We start from the raw sequence: 15,151 nt of genomic DNA on the forward strand, positions 1-15,151 counted from the left end.
TCCGTCTCGTGTGCTTGTTCGCAGTCCCAATACGCGTTGCCCGCGCATCTATTCATCCCGTCCTCTCTACCGCTGATCAATGGCTTTCCAACCAGATGCGCCGCTTTGTTGAATCGCCTGCCAGGGTGTCACCAGTATTGAGACAATTGAGACAAAGCGAGGAGCACAGCAGCAAGCAGATGGGGCTTTGTTCATTTTGTAATACAGCCCAAGGGGAGGCTACCTGGACTTTGGGCATCCTTGGCACCAAGTCCCAAGACGTTTACCTCCCTATTTTGGGAGGGGAAGGCCCCAGTAGTGTACGGTTGCCAAGCGAGTACTAAGAAGCGCTGAAATCTCCTCTTGTCGTCAATCCTCCATCTGAAACTCAACTCCAAGTTCTTTTTGAGCTCATCCCCGCACACACTGGGATTTTTGGGTTTTGGTTTTTTTTTTCTCGATTTCCCCCCTTGTCTCAACCCAACAGGCAAACGGTAACCGATTTAACCCGACATTCAATTCAATCAGGAGAACCAAGATTCCACCCCAACAACGAGCAAACAACTGAACCATAGCGTAGCCTCGCAAAGCACCTGCCTCCGTACTTTTCGAGTCAAGCGAATTCTGGAGTTGGCCAATTTGGTAGGTCCGCGCCGTCGGGTGTAGTGGTGGCACGATAGAGAAAGTCCCCGTCGCTATCCACTCCACATCTCGCTGTTCCATTCGCCCTTTCTCCGCCCGGCGCCTTCTTAAAGCCGCGGCGGGGCGACTTGGACTGCACTGGACCGGGTTCGACCAGGGCAGCACTGGAGCGCAAGCAAGCAGGACTCTTGGAAAACCGGTGGGCGAGGCTGACGTATCGTATCTACGTGGTAGACCTAGTCCAAACTTGCTGCCAGATTCTCCAGCTCGTGAACTTATCTTTGCACCAGCCAACTCCACTTTACGCAACGCAACGCAAACCAAGGCAAGACCAGGCGGCCGAGGATTAAGAGACAAATTTCATTACAGATACACAACACAATCATTACCGATCGATTCCCCTAACCCCTCGGCAACAACTCGACCTAAGTCATCAATTTCACGAACGCTAGTTTTCAAAGGAGGGGGGAAAGTCGCGACTTTGCAACATCTTTTCGAGGGAAGAAAAAAAGTCTCAACCCAAGTCGCTACCTGTGTACTGCAACAAACGCCAGATCTGTGAGCCGCAGCCGCAGCCGCCATCTTGGCAAGCCCTGCGATCGTGCACATCGTATTCGAACTAGAGGTTTCTCAGATATTTTCTCTTCCTCCTTGATCCGAATAATCCTGCAGTCCCATCGGTCGGCCTCTGCTCGATCAGCCATCCTATTTAAAACACGACAAACCCCCACGAAGCGAATCGAAAGCCCCCCGCGGCAATTCTTCAACCACGGACAATATACTGAATCGTCGTTTCACTCCGGTCGAACTGCTCTGCGCTCTCGACCACCTTTACCGACCTCCTTAGAACGTCCACGAGATCACCAACAACTGAACTATCGCTAGGACGCGCTTTATTTTCCGAGAGACGGGGCGCTGCTGCAGGCCACGTGGACCTATTACATTTACTACCCCCGCTAGGACAAACTCGATTGAAACCTTTTTAAACGACCGGAACGTGGGCGATTCATTTCGAGTTTTCAACGTCCCTGAATTAACAAGGGCGCTGCATCCCGAACAATGGGCAACTCGAGCTCCAAGGAAGGAGGGGGTGGCTCGTCTAGGTCGGGCTCCGGCGCCGACAGGGGCTCGGACGGTCTGCAGTCTTATCCTTCATTCAGCCGATCCGACACCAAAGAATCTTCTCGCTCGTTTCGCTCACTGCGGTCCAAGATTCCCGGATCCGGGCGGACCGATAGCCCTAGAAATTCCGCCATTGTCACCACCAACGGCGACTATGGCGACAAGTCGGATGCCGCTTCTGTGAAGAGCGGAGTATCGCGACAAGGCCGTACCGACTCCAACCTATCGGCGACTTCTCCCACCGACACGATCCAGTCGCCAATCGACGAGCCGCAACTGCCCCCCTCTCCGGTACACGCTTCGCACAAACAAGGTGCCAAACACGATGTGAGCGCCGCGCAAGCCTCTGGGGAGGTCGACCATGTATCCGATCAACCCCCTGGTCAAGGTGGCGTTCCCAACCCCACGGCCCAGAGCCAGACTCCAGGCCAATCCATTTTGGTCAAGCGGGAGGATGCGGTCAATCCTGTGAGGACAGCAGGGAGTCCTCGCGAGGATGGCGTTGCCATGAGTGAAATTAAGGATATAGACCTTGATGATTTTATCAAGCGACTACTAGACGCCGCTTATGCCGGTAAGGTCACAAAGAGCGTCTGCCTCAAAAATGCCGAGATTGCGGCAATCTGCCATCGCGCCCGGGAATGCTTCCTTTCACAACCTGCGCTGCTGGAGCTGGACGCTCCTGTCAAGATTGTCGGTGACGTTCATGGTCAATACACCGACCTGATTCGCATGTTTGAGATGTGCGGTTTCCCGCCAAACTCTAACTTTTTGTTTTTGGGCGACTACGTCGACCGAGGCAAGCAATCGCTTGAGACCATCCTGCTGCTCCTCTGCTACAAACTCAAATACCCCGAGAACTTCTTCCTGCTGCGGGGCAACCACGAATGCGCTAATGTCACGCGTGTGTATGGCTTCTACGATGAGTGCAAGCGCCGTTGCAACGTCAAGGTGTGGAAAACTTTTATCGACACCTTCAACACGCTCCCTATTGCTGCCATTGTGGCCGGCAAGATCTTTTGTGTCCACGGCGGTCTGTCTCCGGCTCTGGTGCACATGGACGACATCCGCAACATTGCCCGGCCTACTGACGTACCCGACTACGGTCTACTCAACGACTTGCTGTGGTCCGACCCGGCAGACATGGAACAAGATTGGGAAGCAAACGAACGTGGCGTCAGTTACTGTTTTGGCAAAAAGGTTATCACTGAGTTCCTGGCTCAACATGACTTTGACCTTGTGTGTCGGGCGCACATGGTGGTGGAGGATGGGTACGAGTTTTTCAATGATAGGGTACTTGTGACGGTCTTTAGCGCCCCCAACGTAAGTTTCTTCCGTGTCCTTTCTAATGCTTCCTGCCATTGTCGACTTCAACGCTGACCATCTCGGGATTTAGTACTGTGGTGAATTTGACAACTGGGGTGCCGTCATGTCAGTATCATCAGAGCTACTATGCAGCTTCGAATTGCTCAAACCGCTCGACTCCAACGCATTGAAGAGCCACATTAAGAAGGGAAGGAACAAGAGACAACACATGCTCAACAGTCCGGTAAGTGGTCTCTAGGACAACATGTAGTTGCATTGGGAACAAAATGACACTGGCTAACGTCCTCGTTTACATTTATAGCCTGCGAGCGTATACCCACAAAGCGTATAGTGCCATTTATATATGCAGGTAACGGACATGCAAGTATACGGAGCAGCTGGTGGTGACCAAAAGAAAACGGCACGATCACTCAAAGATCAGAAAAGCCACTCGAGGCCATCTCCATTATTACGAGCCGAGCCAGTTTCCTCGAGAGGCACTACGGAGATCTTCACATGTGCCTTCCGGACGCGACAAAGTCTGTATCGGAGAACTACCGATCGCTCGGGGGAACATATTAAACAAAGCTACGACCAGGAGCAGATATACACAAGATCGATTCGCGGGCTTGGGGTCAAGGTGGGCTGGACAGACAGGATTTTATTTTTTCCTACAAGTCGACTGGGACAGGGATTTTGGGGGAAATTGGGGAACACGGCAAGATACAAGCGACGAGTGCTAGCAAGTATCGTAGGTACTCCGGATGGTACGACTTGTGCGAGCGTGCTGTTTGTATTATATTTAAATGTACAATGATGCTGCCGCCAGGCTATGTGACTTTTCATTTGCAGTCCGACGGGGTAATTGTGAACCGTTCTCTCCCGATCGTCGTGCTTCTCTGCGAATATATATTCCCTGGTCTCGATTCACCTGCTTGCTCACCTCCCTTTTCACCTCCTTCTTCACCTCCTTCTTCACCTCCACTCCCTCCACCTCCTCTCTTTTCTATTTTATATTTATTCCCTAAAATTCACTACTATGCTTTATATTTCGGCTTCCCTGCCTTTTGCGATCTGATTCTCAATGAACTCTATAGGAAATCCCGTCCAGTATGCACAGTTTATCACATCGTCATTGTGTACTCTAATATACACCGTCTTGGAATCCGGGTAGGACGGATTGCAATACTTGTCTAAATGAATAAAGTAGGGTCGGCCCAAAATGCCTTCATAGCCGCCGGGCTTGGTTCCTTTGCTGTATTCCGGCCTGTGGACCCATTCGCCGTTGGAGAGCTCGTATGTCGAGTAATGGTAGGTCTTATCGGAGAGGTTGGCATTGTTATGGGCGAGTTTGACATTGTCGGCGTGACCGTTCTCCCTAGCCTGAACGGTTGAGGGAAAAGCCATGGCGGCGGTGATGATGACCGACAGGTTCTGGATCTTCATGATTCTCTTTTTTCGAGGAAAAAACTAGCTGGTTTAGACATAATTAATTGTTGAGAAACCAACTTCCAAAGGTGTTTCTGGGATTAATGGGGGGAATGTCAACTAGGTAGGTGTGTAGGTAGGTACCTACGTAGTCCAATATATTTTAGGTCCCGAGGCGGCTGCGGGTCATTGCCTCGAGAGTCGGACTGGGAAGGGATTGTTGCTGGCGGGTCGAGAGCACCAGGAAATAGGTTGGCTCTAGGTTATATGGTAAGGTAGGTAAGCCGCGAAGATTTGCGCGTAACCAGTGGACAACATGCGGTGGTGAAACGCACCTGCTCAGTTGACAGAGTCCACGTCAGTCACTGTTTACCCAGGCAGGTATGGAAATGTGTGTTTGTTGGAAGGGGCCTGGCTACGAAGGAAGGAGCGTTGTGCTGGAATTTTGAGCACAAGAAAACATTTCCAATTCCAAAGCAAATGCAAGTTTTTCGAAATATTTTTCACATCACGAGCAATCTCTGAGAATAACCCGCGCAACCAAAGCTTTCAAGACCATCACGTCTGTACTTATGTTCAATTCAAGTTCCAAGATATTCTCGAAGTCTTTGTTTTTTCAAGAAAATGTCTGCCTACAAGATCCTCAATCTGACCCTGCCCGCTTGCCCTGACACCCACCCCTAGGCTAGGTTTTTCCATGAGCTTTGCCGGTAAGAAAAAACCTCACTTCATAGCGGGAAAACAAACTGACACAAATGTACTTTTTTTTCTTCCAGACCTTCGAGGACCAGTACGCCATGTTTTCCCGCCAGAAATATCTCGATCCCAACCTGACAAAATAATAACGTTACACAATTCTAGCAGGCCCAGGACATACATGTACAGTTACATCGATTGTTTTCTGTCATCGTATTTATGCAAGAAAACAGTAAGCTTACTAACATAATTCCAATAACCTTTTAGCAGACGAATTCATACAAGTAGGTTTGCATACTTTTCCAACTATACCAGTTTTAAATTCTGTTTACATAATCGCTCATGTACACACGCTAATAGTATATATAGTGTAGTGCCATCAAAACAGGGCGCGCTTTTGCGCGACGCTGCGGTCGCTTTGGCCGCTCTCACCAACGAGTTGGCGCGGGGCGTTGGCGGGCGGGCGAGCGGAGGTGATGGCCGGGGTGGCGGAGGCGGTAGCCGGGGTGGCGCCCGGGTGCAGAAGCCTCCGGGCACTGGAGTAAGTTTCCCTTTACCTTTATTTTCTCTTTCCTTCTTTCTCCGTCTTCGTTTGCCTGCAGCCACAGGTGCTTGCCAGTAGTAGAGCATATATTGACATTATGTTATATACAGACCTCCATCTTCGCGCAACGGCGCATAAAGCGGCAGCCGCCGCCAAGGCGGCCAAGAATGGAGTCTCTGGGGGTGGTGGTGGCGGGGGGAGGAGGAGAAGGAGGTGGAGGTGGGGGAGGAAGGGGCGGTGGCCCAAGACGACGAGGAGGCCAGCTAACTTTAGGCCGACGACGGCACCGCCCTCCCTCTCCGGACCCAGTCCGACGACAACGTCCACTGTTGGTCAGAATTTTGGTGGAGACAGTATTTTTTATTTGCAAAAAAAAAAAAAAAAAAAAAAAAAAAAAAAATACAAGGAAGACTTTCGGTCCCTCTGCTTACAAGGTACCTACCTAGGTGACGACGGCGGAGATGATGGTAGAACTGAGGGAGGCTGGGGGGAGGTGGGCTAAAAGAAGGCTAGAAGATTAAGGAGACGAAGAAGGAGACGAAGAAGGAGACGAAGAAGGAGACGAAGAAGGAGACGAAGAAGGAGACGAAGAGGGAGACGAAGAAGGAGACGAAGAAGGAGACGAAGAAGGAGACGAAGAAGGAGACGAAGAAGGAGACGAAGAAGGAGACGAAGAAGGAGACGAAGAGGGAGACGAAGAAGGAGACGAAGAAGGAGACGAAGAAGGAGACGAAGAAGGAGACGAAGAAGGAGACGAAGAAGGAGACGAAGAAGGAGACGAAGAAGGAGACGAAGAAGGAGACGAAGAAGGAGACGAAGAAGGAGACGAAGAAGGAGACGAAGAAGGAAACGAAGAAGGAGATAACGGAGGATGTAAGAGAGCTGATGACTGACACAAGGCGAGCGTCTTGTTTTCGCTGCTTGGCACCCAGAGTATTTTTTGCGGGCCACCAATGAAATTGCTGTTGGTTCTGCTAAAGTTCAGAACCAGATCTTGCGGGCCGCCTCTCTGGCAAGCGAGATGGATGAAACCCGCAGCGATAATGAGAGATGTCATCATCGAGTGCGTCGCCTGTTGCTTCCGTCGTATCAACAGGGAAGCTAGATTTGGAACAAGGACAAGCGGTTCTATGTAACCAGCAGAGGTACCAAGTGTGCCTATTGTTCGGAACAGTCTTTAGCTAATCCGCATGGAAAGGCTCAGCTTCGCATGTTCGTTCCGATTGATAGAACGATACCTTATATCGACAATCAACTGGAAGAATATGCGAGATCACCTGCCCGGGTGATAACAACGATCAATGATCGTCGTCAAAAGTACCAGGAAGACGGTGATTCCCTGGAAGGGCGACCTTTCCTGTGGGACACCATGCCACGAGGTCAACCAAGGAAGGATTGGACTGGCCAAATCGCCATTTTGGGGCTGCAAGATGACGCTGGCGATCCAGATATTTCGAAATGCACTCCCGGAAAGTCCAATTTCCGAAAAATGGGCAAAGATCCCAGATATACTGGCCAAGGCCGGCGCCCGGCCCAGCCAAAAACGCAGGACGGTCGTAACCATCGACTATCATATGTCGAGCCGACAGTGCTGAGTCCGACTGGCAAGCACCAAGTCATCAGCTGAGTTCCCGACAGGGCAAGCTTTTGACATACCATCAGCTGAGTCCGTTTACGGCAAGCTGTTGGAAGCCATCACTGAATCAAGTGTGTGGACAGCCATTGGCTGAGATCTATCTTGGCAAGCTTTTAGGTTAGTCCCATTATAGCAAGCTTTTGGTGAAAACATATATTTGCCTTATAAAGGTATATTTTCACGTTCCAAACACTCTTCATTGCGTTTGTTGCCTTGTGCACGGTCACGAAGAAGAGTGTGGAATCTTTAAATGGTGTACGCGAGAGATGGGTGGGTAGGGGGTGAGTAGGTGGGTGAGTTGCTGGGCAAGTGGGTAGGTAGTAGAGTACCTATGTACCTACCTAGGTAGGTACCTACTATCAAATGAAGGGCCCTTGTCTGGATGTTGCATCCCAGCCAAGTCAGTGACCCTACTAACGTATCTCCCTTTACTAGGTTAATAGGTAACAATTGGTTCCAGGGTTGGTGTTCACCTCGCCCTGCAGTTACACCGCGCGTAGGACCAAGAAAAGAAAAGTACGTTCATTTGTCCTGAGCAGGGAAAGCCATGCGCTCGGTGAACTCCTCTCTGCAATTTGTCTGGTCAGCTCACGGCCGACACGTGAATATTGCGACTTCACCCAGAATAAACATCAGGTCAAGATGAGCTTTTGGTTTGATAATGATATAATGTGCCGAACCCAGTGAGCAAGCGCAACGCTATCAAGCAGTGTGCCGCAGTTCAAGGCAAGTAACTGCCTGTCGTATAACAAATCGTCATGTGCTTTGAGCGGCGATATCAGTAAATAGCCCGTGTCGGCAGGTGCAAGATTGCAAAAATATAAGATATGATTATTTTTATGAGATCAAAAATAATGACCACTGCAGGGATCGAACCTGCGACATTGAGCGGTAGACAGGTTGTGAATTCGAATCCGAATTCGCACTGTAAAGCTCACGATATTACCACTAATCTAAGCGGCCGATGCTCTGCTGAACTCTGTTGGAAGCTACCGATTGAGGTGGAGCTATGATGGATACGGAAATGAAATCAGATTTATTTGGAGGCGATGTTGATGTTGGCTAGGATTCACGAATCAGACCTGCTCTAACGGGACCCACCCAGTGTGGATATCGAAAGTACACGCACTTACTTATTGTCCCTGGACATGTACCGGTAAGTTGTAACTTCGTATCTGTTGATAGAGCAGAAGCTTGAGCTGGGATATTTGATGAGATATATCTCTGCTTGCTGTATGGAGCTGCAAACACGCTAAATGATGTTGAACAATAAATCATAAACGATACAAGTAGGTACTTTACCAACTTACCTACCTACCTATGTGGGTAGATATAGGCATATGGTACGTGTGGCCCTTTAAAACTTGCGGGGCCTTTGCAATTAAGTTTCGTGGCTGGCTTCCAGTCCCTGTGACGTGGGACTCGAGACGTTAGCTCTGCAGCTTACAAAAGTTGACAACCCCAAGTAAATACAAAGTGAATACATATCATGGGAGGCGTGAGGGCTGCGCAGACACTCCTGCGCCGTAGCCAATCTGGGCTAGCCAAGGCAACTGTGAGAAAGTACGCGCTCTTTTTCCTCTTTTTTTTCCTCCCGTTTTCAAAACCTTATCACTAACAAGCTTCGCTGCCCCTTACAAATAGGTCGCCCGCCGCCTGCAAACCTTGGACCGCTCGCGTGCGATTATCCACCCCGTCAGTGCTGCATCCAGCCTCGCCATGGACGACGCCCACTCCGTCGTGCCCGCGATGCTTCTCCAGCAGCAGGGCGCTCTTTGCCAAGGGCAAGAACGCCAAGGGCTCGAAGAAAAATGCGCAAGAAGTCCCAGCGTCCAGGAAGCAAGGTGAGGACGAGGAGGCGGGCGCGCAGGGCCGTCGCAGCAGCAAGCCCGAAGCTCCCGCAGAGGACCCGTTTGTTCTCGACGACACGGAAGAGGCGTACGCGCGCGTGGCGGCCAGAGGCGAGGACAAGCTCAAGGCGATCCGGATGGGCTCGCGCTTCACGCCAGAGGTGCTGGGCAAGGTGCCCGTGACGTTGTCGAAAAAGGCAGGGGGCAAGACGGTGCTACTTGAGGAGACGGCTCTGGTGGACGTGCGACAGGGGCGGATGGTGCAGCTGACGCTGTTTGAGGCCGAGAACCGCAAGGCGGTCATCAGCGCCATCCAGGCCAGTGATCAGTTCAACCAGCAGCCGCAGCAGGACCCTGAAGACCCAACCATCCTGACGCTCAAGGTGGAGCCAGAGAAGCTCGAGGACCAGCTGCGCAATGCAAAGGATATTGCCCATGCTTGGAGGGAGGGCCTGCGCAAGGTGACAAACGCGCGGCAGAAGAAGCATTCGCAGTGGAAGGATGCCAAGATAATAACCAAGGACGACAAGACCAAGCTGGACAAGGTGGTGCAAAAGTTGCAGGATACGCGCATGAAGGCTGTTGATGCGGCCGAGGAAAGGGCGGTCCAAGCACTAAAGAAGGCGAGATCCAACACGCTAGACTTTTGAGGCTGTGTGCGATTGTAAAAGGTGTACGATATCCGGAAAACTTTTATCCTAATTATGGTACTTGATCGGTGCCCAAAAGAACTCAGGACGGAAAACATGTGTAATTGTTACAAATACAGCTTCTCTATGACATTGTATACATTTTAAAGCCTCTGACAAAATTGTAGAGCCTTTTTGGTTTTGTCAAGGACCATGAACCTTCTCACGCTTTAGCTTTTGGCTGCTTGCTGGGCGCAGGCCTTGGGGCTCCAGGCAGTAAAGAAGCCACCTTGTCGGCAAATCTCTGAGCGTCCGAGGCCTTGTATGTAGAGTTCTGCCTGTGGAACATGGCAAGTGTTGGCATAACCTGCGTCATGTCGGCGAACTTGGGACCCTCATACTCGCCCCTGACAACAGCGCTCATAATGGCCTCCTTGGTCTCCTCCCCAGGACCCCGGATGGATCTGAGGGGAGTCTCTTGAATGAGGTAGTCGCGCTCCTTGGGGTCCGAGAAAAAGATAGGCTTCTCCGAGTGGTAACGATGTTCCGTGTCGCGCGGGTGATTGGGGCCGCTCTCCGTGTTGAACGCTTGGCCTCCTCCCAACACTCGCATGGCTCGTATAGCGCCCTCCACCATGCCAGCCGAACCGGTCGATGTTGGCACAGCTGGACGCCATCCCTTCAAAGACTCGGCGCTGGTCACAGGCGTATAGATTCCAGGAGTACCTGCGTTCAGGCCATCATATTTGGCTTCCAACTCCTTGGACAGCTCCACTTCTTCCGGTTTGAGCCCATTGACCAGGAGTTTAGACTTGTCCTTGTTTTCGCCACCGCGGTTTCCGCCCCGGCCACGACCACGAGCACCGCGACCTCCACGACCTCCACGACCGCCACGGCCACCTCCAAATCCACCTGGCGAGGCAGCCCGATCAGTCGGGCTGCCAAAACCACCACCGCGCCCCCTGCCGCCGCGGCTGGTCAACGGGGACGTCACTCCAGTTCCGGGAAAGCGTCCGCCTTGAGGACCAGGAAAACGTCCCTCTCCCAAACGAGCAAACCCGCCGCGGCCACGCCCCCTACCCAAAAAACTCGGGGCTTTGACAATATGCACGGGCTTGGGACCTCCTGCTCCCGCTGGGCCTGCGTCGGGGCGGGGGACGGTGCGGACGTTGGCGATCTTCTCGCTGGTCTTGACGGCGCTGAAGGAGGGCGTGGACGGTGCGCCCGGGGCCGACCCGTTGGCGCTCGAGGGTCCGGCGAGGTTACTGAGGGAGTCTGCGGCGGCTTTGGAGCGGCCCCGGGGATCGCTGGGCTTGTCTCCACCCTGCTCGTCTGGGGACCATCGGCTCGGAGTCGTCGAAAAGGCACGGCTCGTGGGAATGACGCCTGGCCATGCTATTGATGTGGATGTAGAGGCGGCTCTAGCTTGGAGGCCATTGGTGCCCCGCAGGACAGAGCAAACTGCCCTGGAGTGCATTGTTTATGTGAGAAGAAAGCGTCCGAGGTCGAGAGGGGTGATTGGCGTGTCCCGACCGGACTGTGAGTTTTTGATATGGCAAATAGATGAAGTATCGTATGGCGCAAGGGATTGCTACCTATGCATTTGCTCCCAGCTTCACGTCGTCGAAAGGTGTGGAGCTCACGGTGGAAAAGCTCGAAAATTTAATAGCCATTGATTGGTCAATATTGGCACGCTAAATGATTGTGGGTTCTTGGTGCCAGAACCGCGCCGGGCCTGTGCGTTGGCGCGATTCCACATGGGACGGGACAGTGCATGGTGCTGGACCTCGGAGCTACCAGAACGAGGCCGCGGCAGGTACATCCAGACTGTGCCAGTCAAACCTGTTCGGCTTGTTGCACCTTTTAATCCATAAACAGCTCTGCCTGATTCTAGAAACTTTGCTTGTTTAGAGTCACTAATGAGAGAATTGACAACCAAGAGGGAGAACAATTCATATAAAAAAAGACAGCCGAAAGATGTCTTCACAAAAGCAAAAAGTATCGGCAATAGCATCGCCGTACCCGTACGCCGCAGCACCCGACATCATTCGCGCACACCAAAAAGATGCATACTTTTCAGGCGTGCTCACCAACCAACTGACCGACTTGCATCGTCGATTTCTGGGTGCTAGATCTGCTCATGCTTGGTCAGGAAATGCGCGCACCACGGCTGAACTTGTTTATCTAGCCTTGACCACTCTAATTGGCAACCGGACACTAGGAGAGGAATACTGTGACTTGGTTCAAGTAGAAGCCTCAGAGCCTGCACCTTTGTCAATCCTCAGTGGAGGACCCAAACGTAGCAGCAGCGACGACGGGAACCATGGCCGAGGCATACCGGGCCCTAGACTCCCTTCCATCACTCGACGGGCTGCCTACATTACCCTAAGCATTCTCATTCCGCATCTGTTCTCTCGCTTCATGCCCACAATACGTGCAGCTCTACGCCGCCGTCTGGAAGCGCGTCTGCAGACCCTAGCAGCCCGTGCTGGTCGCAAAGCACAAGCTTCCAACAAAGGCAAAGCTGGCGAGCCGCCGAAAATGCCTCTCGAAGCCCACATAGAGCGCTACATCCTCGCGCATCTCCCGGCACTGACGAGCGGTGGTCCCTGGCAGGCCGCTGCACTGGCGGCCTTTTACTTTGGTGGAGCGTATTACGGTCTCGCGAAGCGCATCGTCGGGCTGCGTTACGTCTTCACGCGAGACATCACCGCCGGTGGAACACAAAACAACCGTGCCGGCTACGAGGTTCTAGGTGTACTGCTGGTGGTGCAATTCACCGTCCAGGCCTACATCAATGCTCGTTCTCTTCTCGCTGCTACTGCCCATACTTCAGCTTCATCCCAACCCCGTATCGAGCAGGATGAAGAGAACGAGGCGACCCTGGAGGCAGACGCTGAAGATGGGTTTGCTCTACGTGAGCCACATCGCCACCCGCACACCTTTGGTGTCGAGGTCTCGTTGGACCACGCGCATTCGTATACAGCGAACAACTTTATTCTGCTCCCAGGCGACGACCAAAACCAAGGGCCTACAGCCACAATCGACATATCCAGGGCAACCCACACGCCCGTCATGCCGCGAGGCGGGGCTCGCTACGACCTGGCCAACCCCAAGGTCATGTGCTGGATCAAGGGAGACCAGCAGAGGCGTTGTACATTGTGCCTGGAGGGACTACGAGACCCCTCGGCAACTCCGTGCGGTCACGTTTTCTGCTGGTCATGTATCGGCGATTGGGTTCGCGAGAAGCCGGAATGTCCTCTTTGCAGGCGAGAGGCTTTAGTGCAGCACATTCTACCTCTAAGGGCACCCATTGCTGCATGAATCTAGTGAGGGCGGCAAACTATACACTGAACTAGTAATTAATATGTTGACGTTGCATTGCGCTCTTGGCCTCATATTATTCAGCTGCACGTCCTGGTACGACCTAGAGCTCCATCCTTTTACTCCGATTCTTGCTCCGACTGCAAGTTGGGCTTCCTCAGGATCTTTATAAATCCAACCCAGAGCGCAATAGACACCATGGGGAAGACACCCATAACATATAAGGAAATGTTATACCCCTTCTCTTGCGCAATCCAGCCAGCCAGCACAGGGGACAGCGACGCCCCGACCCCCTGACAGGTCATCACGGCGCCCAGTCCGACGTTCACCCTCCCAGAGTGACTCAACACCTGCGCAACGCTCCCTGGGGTGGCGACGCTCTGCAACCCGGCCCCGATGCCATCCAGCACCTGGACGGGCCACACGCCCCACGACTCTATGAAGGTGCCCGCTAGCACGGTGCGCACCGGCAGCGAGCAAAAGGACACCAGAATGATGGGCCAGTATCCAACCCCATGGAGGACGGCGAGCCGCGACGCGGCAAGAGACATGATCACCATGGTTCCCTGGGCCACCACCACGGTGACGCCTGTGAATGATGCCGGCTCTGCCTTGTGCGCGGCCACCACGGCCTGCCCGTAAAGCGGCAGCACTGCTGCGTTGCCCAGGTGAAATGCCAGCAGTGCCGCGCCTAGCACGAGCAGCTCCTTGCACTGAATCAGCATCTTCCACGCCTTTGCGTGCTCTTCTCCTAGCTCTTGCGGGTGCGGGTGCGTCTGCGGCTGCGACTGATGATCCTGCTGGTCGGTCGCGGCCGCCTGGCCACCCCTTCCCGCGTTGGTTTTCTCCAACCCCCTAGCCGCCTGGTGATCCACGGCGCCGGCCGGAATGAGGGCGATGGACACCAGTGTCACGAGACCAAACGCCCATGAGAGGTAGAAAACGGCGCCCATCCCGAATCTGGAACCTAGGATGGCTCCAAGACCGGCCTCTGCCATGTTACCTGCGTGATTCACGGCCTGTACGCGGCCGTTCAGGGTGTGAAACCCCTTCTGGCGCGCCACTCCGAGCGTCAACGCCACCATGACGGGCATCAAGGCCACTCCGGCGGCGGCAACAATGATTTGCGCAACAAACACGAGCTCCGTGGCGGACGGGGAGAGAAATATCAGCACATTGGCCCCCATGCAGATTATTGTAGACGCCGCAGCCAGCGACCGCTTATAAGTCGTGGCGTCAATCAGTGCTCCCATCGGCGCTGTCAATAACATGGCCACGACGCCGCCCGTCGTCGATACGGTGCCAATAAGCCCCGGGCCCCAGCCGTGCTCCTGCAGGAAAACACCCAAGAACGGGCCCAGACCCGCCGAGACGTCTGCAATGAAGAAGGACAGGAAGAGGATCGCCCATGTGGCCCGCTTCGTTCTCCGGTCTGACACGTCCGGTGGGGTTGAGGAGGACTGCAGCTCTGGGGCAGTGATGAGGTTTGTTGCCGGGTCGCTGTTGATGGTGGTTGTGGCAGTGGGCGTGATGCAGTCTTGTGTTGCAGTGGCTGTTTTACAGTTTTCAAGTGTACCCTCCGTTGTCTTTTCCTTCTCTGTTGTTTGAGAAACATCCGAGACTTCTTTTCCCTTTTCCTTGACGGGAGGCTCTATAGCATCCGGATCCAGGGTCAGCATCCCGTCCGTACTGGTTTGTGAAGTAGATGTCATCTTCCCCTTTTGAAACCGAAATAGAAGAAAGACACCTATTATTAAAAACACATGGGAAATAATTATCAGGCTGGGACGGTTCTGCCTTCCTTTCTCAATGTCGTCCCCTCCGACAAAATACGGAGTATAATGCAAATGCATAAGGTAGGTACGTGTTGAGATTATGGGAGGGAATGGAAAAAAGAGTAGTTGTAAGGTAAAATAGGTAAGTTGGTTGGTTTAACGATGAATTCCCCCCTCTCGAGAAAAATCCCCCTGGCATTGACTCGTTTTTTTCCCATCCC

At 52.9% G+C, this 15,151-nt stretch overlaps 7 protein-coding genes and 1 non-coding gene across 8 annotated transcripts; 4 read left to right on the top strand and 4 right to left on the bottom strand.

Annotated features, from left to right (window-relative positions):
* The first annotated feature begins 600 nt into the window (after positions 1 to 600).
* On the top strand, positions 601 to 3,934 carry MGG_00149 (serine/threonine-protein phosphatase PP-Z). Its single transcript, XM_003718931.1, has 3 exons — positions 601 to 3,066; positions 3,140 to 3,292; positions 3,371 to 3,934. Exons 1-3 carry the CDS (start codon positions 1,681 to 1,683, stop codon positions 3,398 to 3,400), a joined length of 1,569 nt encoding a protein of 522 aa, XP_003718979.1. The 5' UTR covers positions 601 to 1,680; the 3' UTR covers positions 3,401 to 3,934.
* MGG_00148 (uncharacterized protein) lies at positions 3,766 to 4,947 on the bottom strand. Its single transcript, XM_003718932.1, has 2 exons — positions 4,625 to 4,947; positions 3,766 to 4,518 (listed from the first exon to the last, which is right to left on the bottom strand). The coding sequence occupies exon 2, from the start codon at positions 4,492 to 4,494 to the stop codon at positions 4,093 to 4,095; it is 402 nt and encodes a 133-aa protein (XP_003718980.1). The 5' UTR covers positions 4,495 to 4,518; positions 4,625 to 4,947; the 3' UTR covers positions 3,766 to 4,092.
* MGG_11654 (uncharacterized protein) lies at positions 4,757 to 7,343 on the top strand (the record flags this gene model as incomplete). Its single annotated transcript, XM_003718933.1, has 7 exons — positions 4,757 to 5,186; positions 5,253 to 5,266; positions 5,338 to 5,355; positions 5,440 to 5,456; positions 5,542 to 5,713; positions 6,230 to 6,589; positions 6,915 to 7,343. The coding sequence occupies exons 1-7, from the start codon at positions 5,174 to 5,176 to the stop codon at positions 7,341 to 7,343; spliced, it is 1,023 nt and encodes a 340-aa protein (XP_003718981.1). The 5' UTR covers positions 4,757 to 5,173.
* Positions 7,344 to 8,207: 864 nt separating this feature from the next.
* MGG_20256 lies at positions 8,208 to 8,315 on the bottom strand. Its single transcript has one exon. It is a non-coding gene; the product is annotated as a tRNA-Val (tRNA).
* Positions 8,316 to 8,747: 432 nt separating this feature from the next.
* MGG_14717 (uncharacterized protein) lies at positions 8,748 to 10,045 on the top strand. The gene is made up of 2 exons (XM_003718934.1): positions 8,748 to 8,915; positions 8,997 to 10,045. The coding sequence occupies exons 1-2, from the start codon at positions 8,842 to 8,844 to the stop codon at positions 9,850 to 9,852; spliced, it is 930 nt and encodes a 309-aa protein (XP_003718982.1). The 5' UTR covers positions 8,748 to 8,841; the 3' UTR covers positions 9,853 to 10,045.
* Positions 9,815 to 11,464, bottom strand: MGG_00146 (uncharacterized protein). Its single transcript, XM_003718935.1, has one exon. It carries the CDS (start codon positions 11,306 to 11,308, stop codon positions 10,055 to 10,057), a length of 1,254 nt encoding a protein of 417 aa, XP_003718983.1. The 5' UTR covers positions 11,309 to 11,464; the 3' UTR covers positions 9,815 to 10,054.
* A 176-nt stretch (positions 11,465 to 11,640) lies between these two features.
* On the top strand, positions 11,641 to 14,937 carry MGG_00145 (uncharacterized protein). Its single transcript, XM_003718936.1, has one exon. The coding sequence runs from the start codon at positions 11,809 to 11,811 to the stop codon at positions 13,153 to 13,155; it is 1,347 nt and encodes a 448-aa protein (XP_003718984.1). The 5' UTR covers positions 11,641 to 11,808; the 3' UTR covers positions 13,156 to 14,937.
* Positions 13,275 to 14,834, bottom strand: MGG_00144 (MFS transporter; the record flags this gene model as incomplete). The annotated part of the gene is made up of 1 exon (XM_003718937.1): positions 13,275 to 14,834. The coding sequence occupies one exon, from the start codon at positions 14,832 to 14,834 to the stop codon at positions 13,275 to 13,277; it is 1,560 nt and encodes a 519-aa protein (XP_003718985.1).
* Positions 14,938 to 15,151: the final 214 nt, after the last annotated feature.

This window comes from Pyricularia oryzae, chromosome 5 (assembly GCF_000002495.2).
Source record: "Pyricularia oryzae 70-15 chromosome 5, whole genome shotgun sequence".
Classification (NCBI taxonomy): domain Eukaryota; kingdom Fungi; phylum Ascomycota; class Sordariomycetes; order Magnaporthales; family Pyriculariaceae; genus Pyricularia; species Pyricularia oryzae.